Source organism: Mytilus trossulus, chromosome 8 (genome assembly GCF_036588685.1).
Source record: "Mytilus trossulus isolate FHL-02 chromosome 8, PNRI_Mtr1.1.1.hap1, whole genome shotgun sequence".
Taxonomy (NCBI): Eukaryota; Metazoa; Mollusca; class Bivalvia; order Mytilida; family Mytilidae; genus Mytilus; species Mytilus trossulus.
Genome location: NC_086380.1, coordinates 34,364,127 through 34,380,830, shown reverse-complemented (window position 1 = coordinate 34,380,830; position 16,704 = coordinate 34,364,127). Strand labels below are relative to the sequence as shown.

General features: G+C 33.8%; 1 protein-coding gene across 1 annotated transcript; it reads left to right on the top strand.

Annotated features, from left to right (window-relative positions):
* The first annotated feature begins 405 nt into the window (after positions 1 to 405).
* Positions 406 to 12,635, top strand: LOC134681849 (uncharacterized). Its single transcript, XM_063541492.1, has 7 exons — positions 406 to 439; positions 2,146 to 2,381; positions 4,074 to 4,526; positions 7,564 to 7,630; positions 9,360 to 9,518; positions 11,026 to 11,186; positions 12,433 to 12,635. The coding sequence occupies exons 2-7, from the start codon at positions 2,163 to 2,165 to the stop codon at positions 12,529 to 12,531; spliced, it is 1,158 nt and encodes a 385-aa protein (XP_063397562.1). The 5' UTR covers positions 406 to 439; positions 2,146 to 2,162; the 3' UTR covers positions 12,532 to 12,635.
* The last annotated feature ends 4,069 nt before the right edge of the window (positions 12,636 to 16,704 follow it).

Below are 16,704 nucleotides of genomic sequence, written 5' to 3'. Positions count from 1 at the left end.
TAAATCAAGGTGATAAACTATAACTAAAGGAATTGGTCAAACTCCTATAAGGAGTACGTCTATGCGTGCCATGTGATTGCTATACACGAAGCCTCGTTTACGCCGCGTCACTGTGGATTCTTGACTGATTTCAAGTACCTGTGTCTCATTTCAGCTTAATGGAAACATATAAATATCTGATATCACTAAAACGTAAGAAATTAATTCCTTTGAAACTGTGTTTAGCTGATAATTCAAGATTTGTTCCAAATCTAATATCTATATATATATTAAACAATTCTATTGATGTTTCACAACAGAATGTCATGTGATTTTTAATCTTCTTAAAATTGCTTTTATAATTCTGTGATTAGTTAATAAATACAACAGCTTGAGTATAAATTTATTTTATATCCGTAGTTAACTGTGTTATGTCTGTATTGAATTTGTTCATTTGAAGGTAAGGATAATTGTTTTTGTGTATCTATCGGCTTTAAAGGGTGGTCGAAAGATACTAGAGGAACAGTCAAACTCATAGATCGAAAATAAACTGACAACGCCATGGCTAAAAATAAAAATACAAACAGACAAATAATAGTGCAGAAGACACAACATAGAAAACCAAAGACTTAACAACACGAACCCCACCAAAACCTGGGGTGATCTCAGGTGCTCCGGGAGGGTATGCATATCTTGCTCCACATGTGGCATCAGTCGTGTTGCTTCTGTTATTACAAATCCAATAAGGTCAATTATTTTAAAGTCTTCCAAAATCAAGACTTTTTTACGTTGTTTTTCAATTATATTAATAAGCATTTGCACCTTAAGTGAAATTACACAGCATTATTTACATTATTCACTATACCCTTGTGGCCACTTAGGGCTTTCTATATTACTTATGTATTGTTCAAGACCATATGTTGACCCCAATATCACGTTTTTAATTTTGTCAATAAGTGGCCGTCTCATTGATTCACATTCATGACCTGTACACCCCAGTTACCTCTACCATCCAATAAAATTACCAGGCACGAAACAGTCAAAAGTAATTGTACCCTTCGTTTATATAGAATTTAAAAAACATACTTCTCATGCTTTACAAGGTGTGTGTCGGTAATATATGATATTCGGCTATTATATAAGCCCTGTACACTAACATTCCTTTGTAACAATAATTCTAAACATGAAACTTAGTTCTGTTACAAAAATATAGTATAAAGAAAGGGTACTCGACTCTTTTATCTTTCGTTTTAACTGAACATTTCAATTTCGGAACTAAAGGAGTCATAAACTTGACTCATTTATCTTTCGTTTTAACTGAATATTTCAATTTCAGAACTAAAGGAACCATAATGCATTTGGGTTATGGCGCTATCCCAATTCTCAAAGATAGGCGAAAGATACAAATTTGACAATCAATCTCATACGTGAAGTATATAAATAACGTCACACCCCATGGTTACTTTTCAGTTTTGGATTGTAACCCGGATTTGTTTTCTCCTAATCAATTTATGACTTTCGAACAGCGGTATACTACTATTGCCCTTATTTTCCCCATGTCTCTGCTAATATGATAAACTTTGATATGTACGATGGTTCTTTTTATATTGAGTTAGTTCTCGGGATACAAACTGAGATAGTTTTTATAATTTTGCAATCCCCGAAAACCATTTCATGTTCGACTCCTCGGGGTCAAAAAATCATTTTCATACTGAAATCCAGTAAAAGATTAGTTCTTGCATCTTAGTTTTACATCTTATTTCAACGGTCCAGAAATAAGCACAATTGATTTAACTCACGTCACTTGTTAAAAATAGCATCATCTCCAATTATTGCAAGAAGATTTATTTTTTGTTTAAATCTTAACATTTAGAACCTCGTTTGAAAACGCATTTTAACTAAAATGAAACCTTCAAGCGATGTCTTGATCTGGTACAAAAAAAAATATATGTATAGTGGAGATTCACATACTGTGAATTCTTTCCTCGTGGGTTATTTTGGGTAAAGGTGAACGACGAATTAAATGTTCAACCATTTACATATTTTCTATAGACTTTAAAAGCAGAGATTGGCATAACTACTCAATCAAATACAATTGATACCCACGAAAATAAATGAATCCACATTATGTTTATTTAAGCATGTAAAGTGGAAAATTTTATTAAGATTTCAGGTATTTGATAATGAGGTTACTTGTACAGCTGTTTTTGTGTTTTGTTGTGTTACAAGCTAATGGTAGATATGTCACTAAATGGAGGAAAAACAAGAAGACTGGCAATGCAGTACATTTTATCACTTTTAACACTGGGCTGGCAACGTTTTTACAATTTTATGACCAAAGACGGAATCATATCGTTGATGCTATTTTACATGCGGATCCAGATATCATTTGTCTAAACGAGGTATATAAGTAAAATTGATATTTTTACACATTAAGATAAGCAAAAAATTGTATATTGATAAACCAGTATTTGAGCAGAAAAAAAATCAGATATTTTAGGGTTACACAAAAGCCCTCTACTAATCCGCTATTGTGTGATGCCTAATCAATTAATATGAGGTATGAACATATCTATTAAGAGTAACACGACGAGTGTCACATGTGGAGCAGGCTCTGCTCTCCAGAGATTGTCCCCGGTTTCTGGTGTGATTCGTGCTTTATCAGTCTTAATTGCACAAGGTCATATTGTTCTGTCTATACATTTTGTGTGCTTTGTATCGATCTGGTTAGTTAACTCCCTTTCATCTGATTTTTAAAAGTTTTACTAATGTTGTACGGTAACATCCGGCCCATTCCCAGGATAAGGGACGGGTCTTGCGCCAACAATTATGTTTAACCTCGCCACATTCTGTATATGCCTGTCGTTTGTTCATGTATATCATATTTGTTTTCATTTAATTTTTGGTTCATAAAACAGCAGCTCTTTCCACACAAAAATAAAACAAGTAAAAACAAGAGATTGTACTGAACATTTCAGTGTAACTTACAATTAATTCTAATCGTAAGATTTTTATGTGAAAAGAGTCTCAAGTCGTTAGTTTTCTCTTTGGAATTGTTTTGAATTTGTCATTTTGGATCATACTATCGCTTTATGCAGTATGGGTGTTACTCTTTGTTGAAGGCCGTACGATAACAATTTGAAATGAATTCAACAAGACTTTCAAAGTTATCGATCAAAATTAAGTTAGACCAATCTAGACAAAGCATGAAATATATAAGAAAATCTTTAACGAAAATACTTGTTTCGGACAGGAATCAGTTGCAGATTAGATAAGTCCCTGTTATGATTGGTAAATATATCGCTCGACTATGTATATAGATTTTTGGGGGGTTACACCCTTTAAAATATCCTGGATCCGCCTCCTGGCATGTTAGAATAAGTGAGCGATTACCTGTAGCTTTTGTACACCCACTATTTGAAAAAGATAAAAACAAGAAAAAAAACTGTTTCCTCTTTATATATCGTATTCTCTGGAAATTCAATTTTGCATTTAATTCAAGATCGTATCATTTAGTACTAAATGTGAGACGGATTTTTTTTTTTATAACAATAGGTTAGAAGTAGCTTGAATAGGAACCAAGAAGTCACAAGCAGTCTTTACTTTTTCATTGATTAATTATCGATATGTCTTTGTTGTCTGTTATTATGGTATTATATATTATGGCTTTTTTGTGCATTTTTCCTTTGATCTTTTTTTTTAAATAATTATTTATATCATACTACTAGCTTGAGATGACAAATTATTGCTAGAAACTAAGGAGGCACGTGGCATTGCTTGTGAAATTGTCATGAAATTGACAACGTCGGCATAGGTAAAATAGCGATAAACAGATTATCATTGGTCATATCATCTCGATTGATTTTCTCGCTTTCGCCGTACTGGCTCAGTCTCGTGGAGATGATCAACGATTATCTATAAGTATCAAAGAAATTGTCAAAAGTCAACGGATATGGGTTATGATCCATCCATGACAAAAAAGCTGTATATGCACAGCAAAAAACACACAAAAAGCAAAGGAACAGCGCAGCTGATATCCACTATTGGAAGCAGTTTGTGGCCGGTAAAAATCTAATATTATTGTGTAATTTCAGATTTGGTATGCAGAGGATTTAGTTTTGGTTCAAAAAGCTCTACGAAGAAAATTCCCATACTCATTTAGTAAAACCCACAACGACGATACTGTCTTATTGAACCAACAACAACTTAAAACGCATCCATGCAATCCTGTAAATTTTCAAAAAGTTTTGAAATGTTTTTTGAGTCATTGCAATGCTTTAGTTTCACCAGACGAACACATAGAATGTTTAATTCTAAGATGCGAAGCTGCTCGTTCTTTGTCGAATGATTGTTTGGCATGTGTGATTGTAAGCGGTTTTGACCGGTCAGTGGAACAGTGCGTTCGTTCTTCTCCAGAGAAACAAATAGGTGCATTTAATGGTCCTGGTCTTGCGTTATTTAGTAAATATCCAATGACACAAAGGAAAGCACAAAGCCTCATACCTGGTATTCAAAAGCCCTTTTCAAGATGGTTGTTATCCGCAAAGGTAATTATACATTTAGAATCTTCTTTTTTTTCAAAATATTTGTACACGAAATAAAGATATAGGAAGTTGTGGTGTGAGTGCCAATGAGACAACTCTCCATCCAAATAACAATTTATAAAAGTAAACCATTATAGGTCAATGTACGGCCTTTAACACGGGGCCTTGGCTCACACAGAACGACAAGCTATAAAGGGCCCAAAAATTACTAGTGTAAAACCATAGCTTTCTTTCAAATCATATGAACAATAGATAATAGGTAATTTCATCTATTTGATTTGTGATTGACACGGAAGACGAGAGAAAAATTACTTACATGGCTGGCCAATAAAATTCATCCTCTGTTTATGGTAACATTCGCCTCATATTATGCTCCCCTCCGAGGAACCTTAGATTTAAAAGTTATAAAACTTTTTAGTTACTTTTGAAGTTTTGCTTACCCTTCAGGGGCATCTGAGATCACCCCAGTTTTTGGTGGGGTTCGTGTTGCTTAGTCTTTAGTTTTGTATGTTGTGTCTTGTGTATTATTAATTAGTGTCTGTTTGTCTTTTTTTTTAGCCATGGTGTTGTAAATAGATATAGGAAGATGTGGTGTGAGTGCCAATGAGACAACTCTCCATCCAAATAACAATTTAAAAATTAAACCATTATAGGTTAAAGTACGGCCTTCAACACGGAGCCTTGGCTCACACCGAACAACAAGCTATAAAGGGCCCCAAAATTACTAGTGTAAAACCATTCAAACGGGAAAACCAACGGTCTAATCTATATAAACAAAACGAGAAACGAGAAACACGTATATATTACATAAACAAACGACAACTACTGTACATCAGATTCCTGACTTAGGACAGGTGCAAACATTTGCAGCGGGATTAAACGTTTTAATGGGCCCAAACCTTCTCCCTTTTTCTGAAACAATAGCATAACATCACAACATAGAAAAACATACGATAAAATATCAATTGGCAGACTTAACTCAATCAAAAAACGTATGATTACACAATGAACGAATAAATTTGATCTGCGATATCTGAATACAAATGCACAGTTAATTAAATATTGGAGACAAACATTCATGACCAAAAGGCTAACAAACAAATTCAAACACACTGAGAAATATTTAACCAATCAATGTTCACTTCAGTTTATTTTCGATAAATCAGTTTGACTGTCCCTCTGGTAACTTTCGTCCCTCTTTTTATACAGAGTTGGCTTGCAGTATCAAACTAAAACAAACTTCACGTAATTGAACGCCTCTGGAATTCGAATTAAAAACGCGCGCCGTTAGTTACGTTACTGTAAATGAACGTACAACTAAGACAGATATCTGACCGTTTATTCCCAACAAATATACATGTGCTGTTTTGAGACTACAAAGTCATGATCCAAATGACTCCGACGATTACTGATAGTAACAATAACTTTACTCTATTACCGTTTCGGACATGCAGCAGACTAGAGTTCTTGATGACTGGCCAGCTGGAATTATGAAGGATCGAAGATATTTTTCATACAGCAAAAGTGTCCGTGGGTGGTCTGTTATAAGGCAAAATGTGTGTCCCTATACAGTAAACCCTCATTTTCCAGTGAGTCTAAATTTCCCGGATGGCCTCTATTATAACAAAACCTTCATATTATATTTATTTTTAGCTCATTCTCGCCCTGAGCATGCATTAATATTTGCCATTGGACGTTAACCAACCAGCACTCAATCAATCAATCAATCAATTATACAGCAAAACAAATGTAGGCATGTAAAATTGTGACTCCCTACTGTTATAACATATGGTAATTGAGAAAAAGATACTGAGTTAATTATTCACGACGGGTGCCAAATGTGAACCAAATTTGCTTACTAGTACCATTCCAGATCACTCCAGGTTTTGATTGGGTTCGTGTTACTCAGTCTATAGTTTCTCTGTTGTTTGTTGTGTACAGTTGTTTGTCTTTTCGTCGTTTTCGTTTGTTTTTCGTGCCATGTCATTATCAGTTTGTTTTCAACTTTTGTTTGAATATCCTTATGATAGCTTTCATCTCTCATTTTTTATTATTTTGGCTAGCCATAACACCAGGTTCAACCCACCTTATGTTCTTAAAATGTTCTGTACCAAGTCAATATGGCAATTATCAGAAATACTGTGTTTATGTATATTGACGTTTATTTTTATAGCAGCTCAGTGTTTCTGTTGGTCCGTTTTTGTCCTCGTATAGTTGTTGTGTTTCCCTTTCTTTTGGTTTGTGGTCCTGATTTGTTTCCGTTAAATCGATTATAACTATTGAACAGTGGTATACTACTATTGCCTTTATTTATACATTCAGTTTGTAAGCAACAGTAAAATAACATCGACATACAGGGAAAGACGCTGGTGTATTCGTTTTTATATCAAAACTAACCTGAATATGCATATACTTAGCACATGTACATTTTTATAAGAAATAAGAAGACACCAAGTGGACAGTCAAACACAAGTGTACACGTAAAACGATAGATAATGCCGCAGCCCAACGTGCAAACAGTAGTTCACAGAACCAAAGACTTAACGGTTGTTAGTTTTCTCGCTTAAATTATTTTACATTGTCATTTCGCGGCCTTTTATGGCTGAATTTGCGGTATGGACTTTGCTCATTATTGAAGGCCGTACAGTTACCTATAGATCTTAATTTCTGTGGGGTTTTTTTTTTTGTCTCTTGAGGAGTGTTGTCTCATTGACATACCACATCTTCTTTATATATCTATGGATTTCTTTTTTATACCTATGGATAACCAAACCTCGCCCTTTGAAGGCAATGTAAAAAATATACCTCATCCCTACTGGTGCTGAAAAATTCTACATTTCTTTATTGCATAATAGAAAGTACTGGTTCCTAGAAGTTTGATAGTACAATAACAGGTTCTTTTGTACAACAGGGCAAATGTGCACTCCTATTTTAATTTTATATACTTTGTTTATTATATGAAAGAAATCAGGGTTCTACAGTGCTTTCGTTTGAAACCAAAACTACCCAAATATTTAATTTAAATTACGCTGTATTTCAGGTAAAAGGTATTGGCAAAATAGGTTGTACGCACCTTCCCACAGCAATTACAAGCCGCTATATTGACCGTAAGTATAAATGAAAGGGAACCAGATGATATCAAAAGGAGAACAAAAATAATAAGAAGAAGAAAACCGTCAATACCATGCAAAACAACTTAAAACGACATAAAACACTAAACAGAAACACACAATGCACTACATCGGTGCACCGGTAAGCAAATCATCAAGATCCTTACCTCGAAGGCTTTAAACTTTTTGACAATCTTTTCTCGCCTCTTAGATTTGTCTTTTGTTCTGCATTACCCGAACAACCTCTTCAAGTCTCAGTGTGTTGTTTTATCTAACAATTAAAATGCACTTTTGTTAAACAATTATCAAATATACAAGGTTAATAATTAATTACGCCAGACGCAAGTTTCGTCCACATAAGACTCTTACGCGGATGTCACAAAGAGTTGGGAAACAGGATTTTTATTTGCACACCCCATGCCATTTTTTCCATGGGTAATAAATTCAACCATTCCCCATTCCGAACGAACTTGTTTGAAACAAAACTTTAAGACTTACCGCATGTAATTGATTTTGAAGCTTTGACATTGTAATTTTAATTTCAACTTACAGGTTTAAAAGTCTCTTTGATATAATTCGCCTGTCGTTTTCCTCTTAATTGATAGAATGTTAAACCCAACAAGACAAACTGTCTTATTTGGCACAATGTTTTGAAATTTTGGATCCTGAATGCTCTTCAACTTTGTAATTGTTTGGCTTTAAAATATTTTGATATGAACGTCACTGATTAGTCTTATGTAGACGAAACGCGCGTCTGGCGTACTAAAAAAAAACTGGTACCTTTGATAACTAATACATGTAATAGTGTATAGTTATCAGGTACCATGATTATAATTTTATTCGCCAGACAGTCACGCGCGTTTCGTCTAGATAAGACTCATCATTGACGCTCAGATCAAAATAGTTGTTAAGCCAATAAGTACAAAGATGAAGACCAGCGAGGACCCAAAATTCCGAAAAGATGTGCAAAATACGGCTAAGGTAATCTATTCCTTGGATAAAAAAATCCTTAGTTTTTCGAAAAAATCTAAATTTTGTAACAGGAAATTTTAAATAATCACCATATAATTGATACTCTTGCCAGCACCGACGTGCTGACAACTGGGCTTGTGATACCCTCGGAGACGAAACGTCTACCAGCAGTGGCATCGTTCCAGTGGTGTAAATAGTTTCGTCTGGCATCTTTTGAAAAATGTAACTGTTTCATTGTTTATAACAAATGATGTTGATTGATTTTAAATGTAGACTTTACTTTTTGATACTTGTTTCAATTTTCTTAAATTCAGTAAGGGTATTGTCATCAAATGATTTTATGTTGGAGTTATCATTCCACATTTTGGGGTGTTCAAGTCAAAAAAACAAAAAAATACCGAACTCCGAGTAAAACTCTAAATAGAAAGTCCCATAGCAAATGGCTAAACCAAAAGCTCAAACACAACAAACGAATCGAGAAAAACTTCATTGGTACACATTAGGGTGTAGAAAATGGAGGTATTATAAACCTATACTTATAGCTTGCTAAACCTCTCACTTGTATGACATATGCATAAAATTCCATTGTATCAATAACGATGTGTGACAAAAAGAAACAGACATAATAGTTACAAATGTCAAATATTGGGATACAGCTGTCAACATTGTGTCATAATATTAATAGCTGTTAAAATCGCCAATGTGTCAACAAAGATAAAACAAAATGTGTGTATGCTTTATGTTTCGTTGATAGCTGTTTCACCGCCATTGTTTTCAACATATGAAGAAGAAAACTTGAACAACACTTTAAGAATACTTGAATTCTTCAAAGCAGAAAACAAATATATTTTGTTGGGAGATTTAAATCAGTCACCACGTGTTCAGGCAACAAATATAACGCCTGAATTTGAAGGTGAGTAAAAACACGTACAGTGTAATCGGTTGAGCAGGGGCACTTCAATATTTAATTGATAGTGGTTGTCGCTGGGGTTCTGTTACCCAAGCCTTTTCATATGATTTCATTTTTTAAAAACCTGATTTATTTTCATATAATGTGTAGGTAAAATTTATCCTTTTCCGACATTACAAAAGTCCTGTGACGTAATGCTAAGGTAAGTGACGTCATTGTAACGTGATAAATTTTATTTAAGAGTGCTGGAGCGAACAATAATCACAGTCTCTTAGAATCGAAAATATATCATGCTTTGATTTCATATCTGAGGTTCAGATTCCTTGTGTAATGTTCAATTACGGCGAGACTGTTGGCTGTGAAAAAATACAGGGCTTTTCATGTTACAAGTAATGGGAACATTATTGACCTAATCATTATTTCTGATATTTTTTCCCAAATAGTTACTATTCCAGCGGCACGTCCTAACACCTTGTACATAAGAAGTGTTGTCCCCAAACCCCCGACCCCGTGAATGTCCATAATTTCATCTCGACGAGCCTAGTACTGTTTTTGGTAGGTTTATGGTTTGAATAGTGTATAGTGTGATTCGAAAATGCGTAAATAGTTATCAAAGGTACTAGGATTATAATTTTAATACACCTGACGCGTATTTCGCCTACTCAGACATTCATTAATGCTCAGATCAAAATAGTTAAAAAGCCAAAAAGTCAGAGATGAAGCGCATGAACATTTTTCAGGGAGAGTATTTAAAGCTCTTTCCTATTTTAAATCTTGATAATTCTAAATCAGACTTGAGGTCTCGTCGTCTTGTCTGCTGCTTACTCGCATTTAAATCACCATTTCACTTGATCTTGTTCCTGCATTACAAAGTGCAAATTATAATTGTATATCTCTCTTTCTAGAAACTCATCTGAGCACCAAGCACAGTTATATATCTCTGTTTCCCTTACTGAACTTGTAAGCGCCAAGTTAGGTTTCAAATATTTGTTTCCTCTTATAAAATTTTGGAATTGCAAATTCAGCAGTAATATCTGGAATCATTATAATAATTCTATTTGTTCCACCACCAGCATACATTTAACATTTCGTTGTATCAGAATAAAAAAGTATTCTAAATACAAAAGAGGGACGAAAGATACCAGAAGGAAAGGCAAACACAAAGATAGAAAATAAACTGACAACGCCATGGCTAAAAATAAAAAGAGAAACAAACAAATAACAGTACAGAAAACACAACATAGAACACTCAAGACTAAGCAACACGAGCCCCACCAAAAACTTGGGGTGTTCTCAGGTGCTCCGGAAATATCTGACGAACCTTGAAAATGATTAATAACATGATTCGGCCACAATTTTTCACTGTGTCATTTATGAATATGACAGATACTGTATTATTACATGAGCTTAAAACCCAAGAATTAGTTACCATTTTACAAATTCTCTTATAATGTTATACTGTACAAATACCATTTATCGGCGAATAGAAAATAATTTGATTTTATTGTAGATAACTATAAGCACTTTTTATCGAGTGGTCTGTCGAATCGCTATGTTGATGTCGTTGGATTACCAACCTACGGAATTGTCAATTCTTTGTCCAGAAACCGGTCTGGAAATTATATTTTGGATCACATCGTCCACAAAGGATTTAATGTCAAATCAACAAGGGTTAGTATAGCATTTGTGGTTTGACGTCATTGAATGAACAAAGTTTCAACTTGCAGTCCCAAGCATAGAAAACAGAACTTATGTCATCACAAAGTAGTCTGCCAAATACGGATTTGATTCTGTTACCACACATTTTTAACACAACTTGTTTTCTTTTGCTAATTGAAGACGGTTCTCAACCATACGAAAGTAAATGTTGCCCATGAGCAGCATGATAAGATTAAAGTTTTATATAGGCGTGTTTTATACGCTGTTTTGTATATAAAAAATAAGATTTAACACATGCAAAGCATACAGAGTAAATAAAAGATTAAAAAAAACATCAAGATTATACAAAATGTACACAGAAAAAAATTGCTCCATCTGATAGTTCTTTTTCATATAAGATGAAAATATATGTCCTTCATAAGGGAACTATATCAAATATATCCTTTCATACAGGGTCATATACGTAATGGACAAATATGCTATTAATTTGTGACAGTAACTCCGATAAAACCGATATTGAACTTAAACAAATTTATCAACTGAAAGATAAACATTTTCCTAGGAATTCTACATGCGTGTATAAATGTGTAAAATTTTGTTGATAATTTGTTAATTATATATAAGTGGTATGGTTGTGTCATGTTGTTGCCTTTTTTTTCATTTTAAAAGTTCGATGAGACATATGTGATCTACATATCAACGGTAACAATGTAATTGAATCTGATGAGCGTTTCTTGAATAAATATATCCTATATATTTTTTTATGAAATTTTACGAAATTCTCCTTTGATCTTCATGACTGATAATTCTTTTTTTTTCGCACAGTAGAGTTATATGAGAAATTATCGCTTAAAACAAAGGGTGCACGTGTTCGTTACCAAAGAAATTTACAACGTCATCATAGGTAAAATAGCGATAAATAGATTATCATTGGTCATCTCAACTCGATTGCTTTCCTCAATTTCAGTGTATCAGCTCAAGGGAGAAAATCAATCTCGTTGAGATGATCAACGATAATCTCTAAATATCTATGATCCAATTTATATGTTTAATCATATAAGGACGAGCAAGAAGTGCGTCGATTGTCATTGCCAATTGGGTATTTATTTATTTATGGTATTTCTTATTCTATATTATTCACAACAAATCAATAAATGAGATTATGTTATACAATGTCACAAATACACAGAATACGAAAATATCAGTACATTATTAACAATCTACGTTAACACACAATTTATGATAACATCTTTTTCAGAGAGTATTTGACAGATTTATAGATGTAGATGGACAAAACATACCGCTTTCTGACCATTATGGAGTTTCTGTAACATTTCAGACCAAAAATTGTGTTTGAAGTCGATTTTCCGGAGAGAGTGACAAATTTTTCCCAATTGCATCATTTCAAATTCATTTTGATTTTTTTTTCTTAACGTCCGACTGTTAAAACATAATGCGGAAGAAATAGGTACACGCACCTCATTCAATATATAGAATATCTGCAAGTACTATTGAAGTAATGTTCCATGAAAATGTTTTTAAATTTCTTGATATTCGAAAATAGTTTAAATGTCTTAACACATAGATTAAGCATCCCTTTTTTCATTTTATGTAGGGTATATATTTCACGACCTCAAATGTAATTCTTGATTATTCATATCACTTGCATCATCATTGTAAAAGTGAGACAAAAGATACCAAAAGGATATTCAAACTCATAACTCAAAAACAAACTGAAAAGTTATATAAAAAAAACATCAAAAGACTAACACCAGTGTTCAAATTAAAACATTTAAAATGAGCAACACGAACCTCACCAAGACCGGTGAAGATCTCAGGTGCTTCGGATTGTTGAGAAGATTTTGCTCCTCATGTGATATCCGGCATGTGGTACAAATCCGTTGATAAGTTTAATTGGGAAAGTTGGAAAAAGATGACGTGATTGTGGTTACAACAATTGGAACATTCGTAGTTCGTGCAGTTAAACTGTTATATTAGTTCAAAGTTCATTGATTTTTGTTTTTTTTGTTTATACACACCATATTCTTTTAATTGATTATGCTTATATCATTTTTGGTGGTACACGCAGTGCACTGTTAATCCCTAATATTATCCCAATCCATGAAACAAATAAACTCATCATAGATACCAGGATTAAAATTTTATATTTGCGCCAGACGCGCGTTTTTTCTACAATAAAATCAACGGTACCAATTTTCCTGCACCAGATGCGCATTTCGACAATACATGTCTCTTCAGTGATGCTCGTGGCCAAAATATTTGAAATCCAAAGCTTATATAAAAGATGAAGAGCTATAACCCAAAAGGTTCAAAAGTATAGCCAAATTCTTGACAGGAATCAGAGCTTTGCATGAGGGAGATACGTTCATTCATTTTTAGCTCACTTTGCGTCCGGCGTCCGGCGTCCGGCGTCCGGCGTCCGGCGTCCGGCGTCCGGCGTCCGGCGTCCGGCGTCCGGCGTCCGGCGTCTGTCGTCTGTCGTCGTCCGTCGTCGTTAACTTTTACAAAAATCTTCTCCTCTGAAACTACTGGGCCAAATTAAACCAAACTTGACCAAAATCATCATTGGGGTATCTAGTTTAAAAAATGTGTCCGATGACTCGGCCAACCAACCAAGATGACCGCCATGGCTAAAAATAGAACATAAGGGTAAAATGCAGTTTTTGGCTTATAACTTAAATAACCAAAGCATTTAGAGCAAATCTGACAAGGGGTAAAATTTTCAGATGAATCAGACAACTTGTTGTTGGGTTACTGCCCCTGAATTAGTAATTTTCAGGAAATTTTGCTGTTTTTGGTTATTATCTTGAATATTTTTATAGATAGAGATAAACTGTAAAGAGCAATAATGTTCAGCAAAGTGAGATTTACAAATAATTCAACATGACCGAAATGGTCAGTTGACCCCTTTAGGAGTAATTGCCTTTTATAGTCAATTTTTAAACATTTTTCGTAAATCTTTGTAATCTTTTACAAAAATCTTCTCCTCTGAAACTACTGGGACAAGTTCATTATAGATAGAGATAATTGTAAGCAGCAAGAATGTTCAGTAAAGTAAGATATACAAACACATCAACACCAAAACACAATTTTGTCATGAATTCATCTGCGTCCTTTGTTTAATATTCACATAGACCAAGGTGAGCGACACAAGCCCATTAGAGCCTCTAGTTAATAATTTCTAACATTTTGTAAAAGCAAATTTTAATAACACAAAAAAATCCGTATTTTCATGCCAGTACCGAGGTACTGGCTACTGGGCTGGTGATACCCTCGGAATCTAATAAACAAAAGACTCATAAGTGAAGCTCGAATTAAAAAATGTTAAAAAAAAGGGCCCAAAAAAAGTACACTGCTTCTTTATAGGCATGCTTTGAATCATATGTATGTATAAACAACTTTCAATTTATTCGCTGCGTAATTGTATGAAAACTGAGATCCGTGTCATATATCATATAAGATATAAAAGATATGAAAATCCATGTGGTACACTGTTTAGGACCATATATGTCTGCTTTGTTCACACATCGTTGTAAATACAATAGACATTCGATAAGAACTTAAGTTGACATAACTTTTCACTAAAACTGAACTTTAACTTAATTTAAGATTTTCATTCATTGTTAAGTTCAGATGATAAAAAAACTCAAAAAATTGCTTTAGAGTAGCCAATATCCCAAATATATGTACTTGAATTATCCTTATTAATTATTATTACAGCGAGGCATACCTCTCATAAACAAATTTGATCCTCGCTTATTTTCCAATTTACCGATTTATGTAGTATTAAATGAATCATGGCACACATTGGTATGAAAAAAGCATGTCTTTTGACTACAGAGTGAACATAATTGAAAATATGAATATTAGGGTAATGCTTTTTGAGATTATTATGGAAGCTGCATAAATACAATATAGAGACAATAATAGTGCATTGACTTGACATATCAACGATATTATGATATATATAAGGATGAGGCTTAGAAACGGGGAAATGCGAGGTTGTGCCGAGCTATTTCCCTGTTTCGGGCCGAATCCTTATACCGTTGATATGTCAAGTCAATGCACAATTATTGTCTTTATACTGCAATCTAAAATAAAACATTTTCAATTGTTGTCTAATGCGTTAAGATTATTTATTTGATTTAAATATTGGGGGGAAATCCCTTTAAAAAGGTCTCATATCATGCTTGCAGAGAAATATACAACACAATGAAATAAACATTTACCTGTTGATACTCACACTAGATGGTGAACGAAATCGTTTGAGTATGGACCAAATTATCAACCATAAGAATTAAACATAAGGATTTATAGGTTGCACACAAAAATCATTAACAAATGAAATATGTGTTTCTAATAAATTCAAAATACACAAGGTTAAGTCGTTCCACGCATCGTTGTGTGCATTGGAAACAAAAACAGTTTGAATATTTTTTTACCAAATTGAGTTCTATCGTTTTCCAATAGTTTGTTCTCATTATAAAAAGTAAAATCACAAAAATACTGAACACCGAGGAAAATTCGAAACGGAAAGTCCCTAATCAAATGGCAAAATCAAAATTTAATGATAAAACACATCAAATGAATGGATAACAACAGTAACTGTCATATTCCTGACTTGGTACAGGCATTTTCAAATGTAGAAAATGGTTGATTCAAACTGGTTTTATAGCGCTAAACCTCTCTATTGTATTTACAATGATGTGTGAACAGAGCAGACATATATGGTCCTAAACAGTGTACCGCATGGATTTTCATATCTTTTATATTGCTGGATCTTCTAATTGCTCTACGACACCTCTTTCTAAATTATTAACATGAATTCTATCAAAAAATGAATCTGGGCGTCAAAGTCAGTGTGAAACAACCTTCTGTAGGGTCCTATTGTTCAGATGAAGAAACTGAAAACATTCAAAGATCCGTTAGATTACAAACATATAAATAAGATGTGATATGAGCGCAAATAGGACAACTATCCCATGTAAGTCACAATGTGTAAAAAGTTAACAATTAAAAGTAAAAGATCGACATTCAACACGGAGCCTTGGCTCACATCGAAAAGCAAGCTAAGCCTATAAAGGGCCATAAAATGACTAATGTAAACCAATTCAAACAGAAAAAAAACTACGGTCTTATCTATATATAAAAAAGAGAAACGAGAAACACTTATGAACATTACCAACAAACGACAACCACTGAACAACAGGCACCTGACTTATGACAGGTGCATTTAATTGCAGTTGGTTCAAACGTTTTAACAGGCGCCAACCTTCACTCTAACTTGAAACAGTGGTGTAACATTACAACATAAAAAGACACACAATAAAATATCAATTGAAATGGCTCAACTCAATCAAAAAGAATTATTAACAAAACAAGTAGATATACTCTGAACGAATAAGTTTTATTTATGACACAATATCAATAAAAAAGGACGACTTCAACCTAGGACAAAATGGCGTCAAAGAAAGCAAAGTACACAGGTGAATTGAAATAAACTAATTTT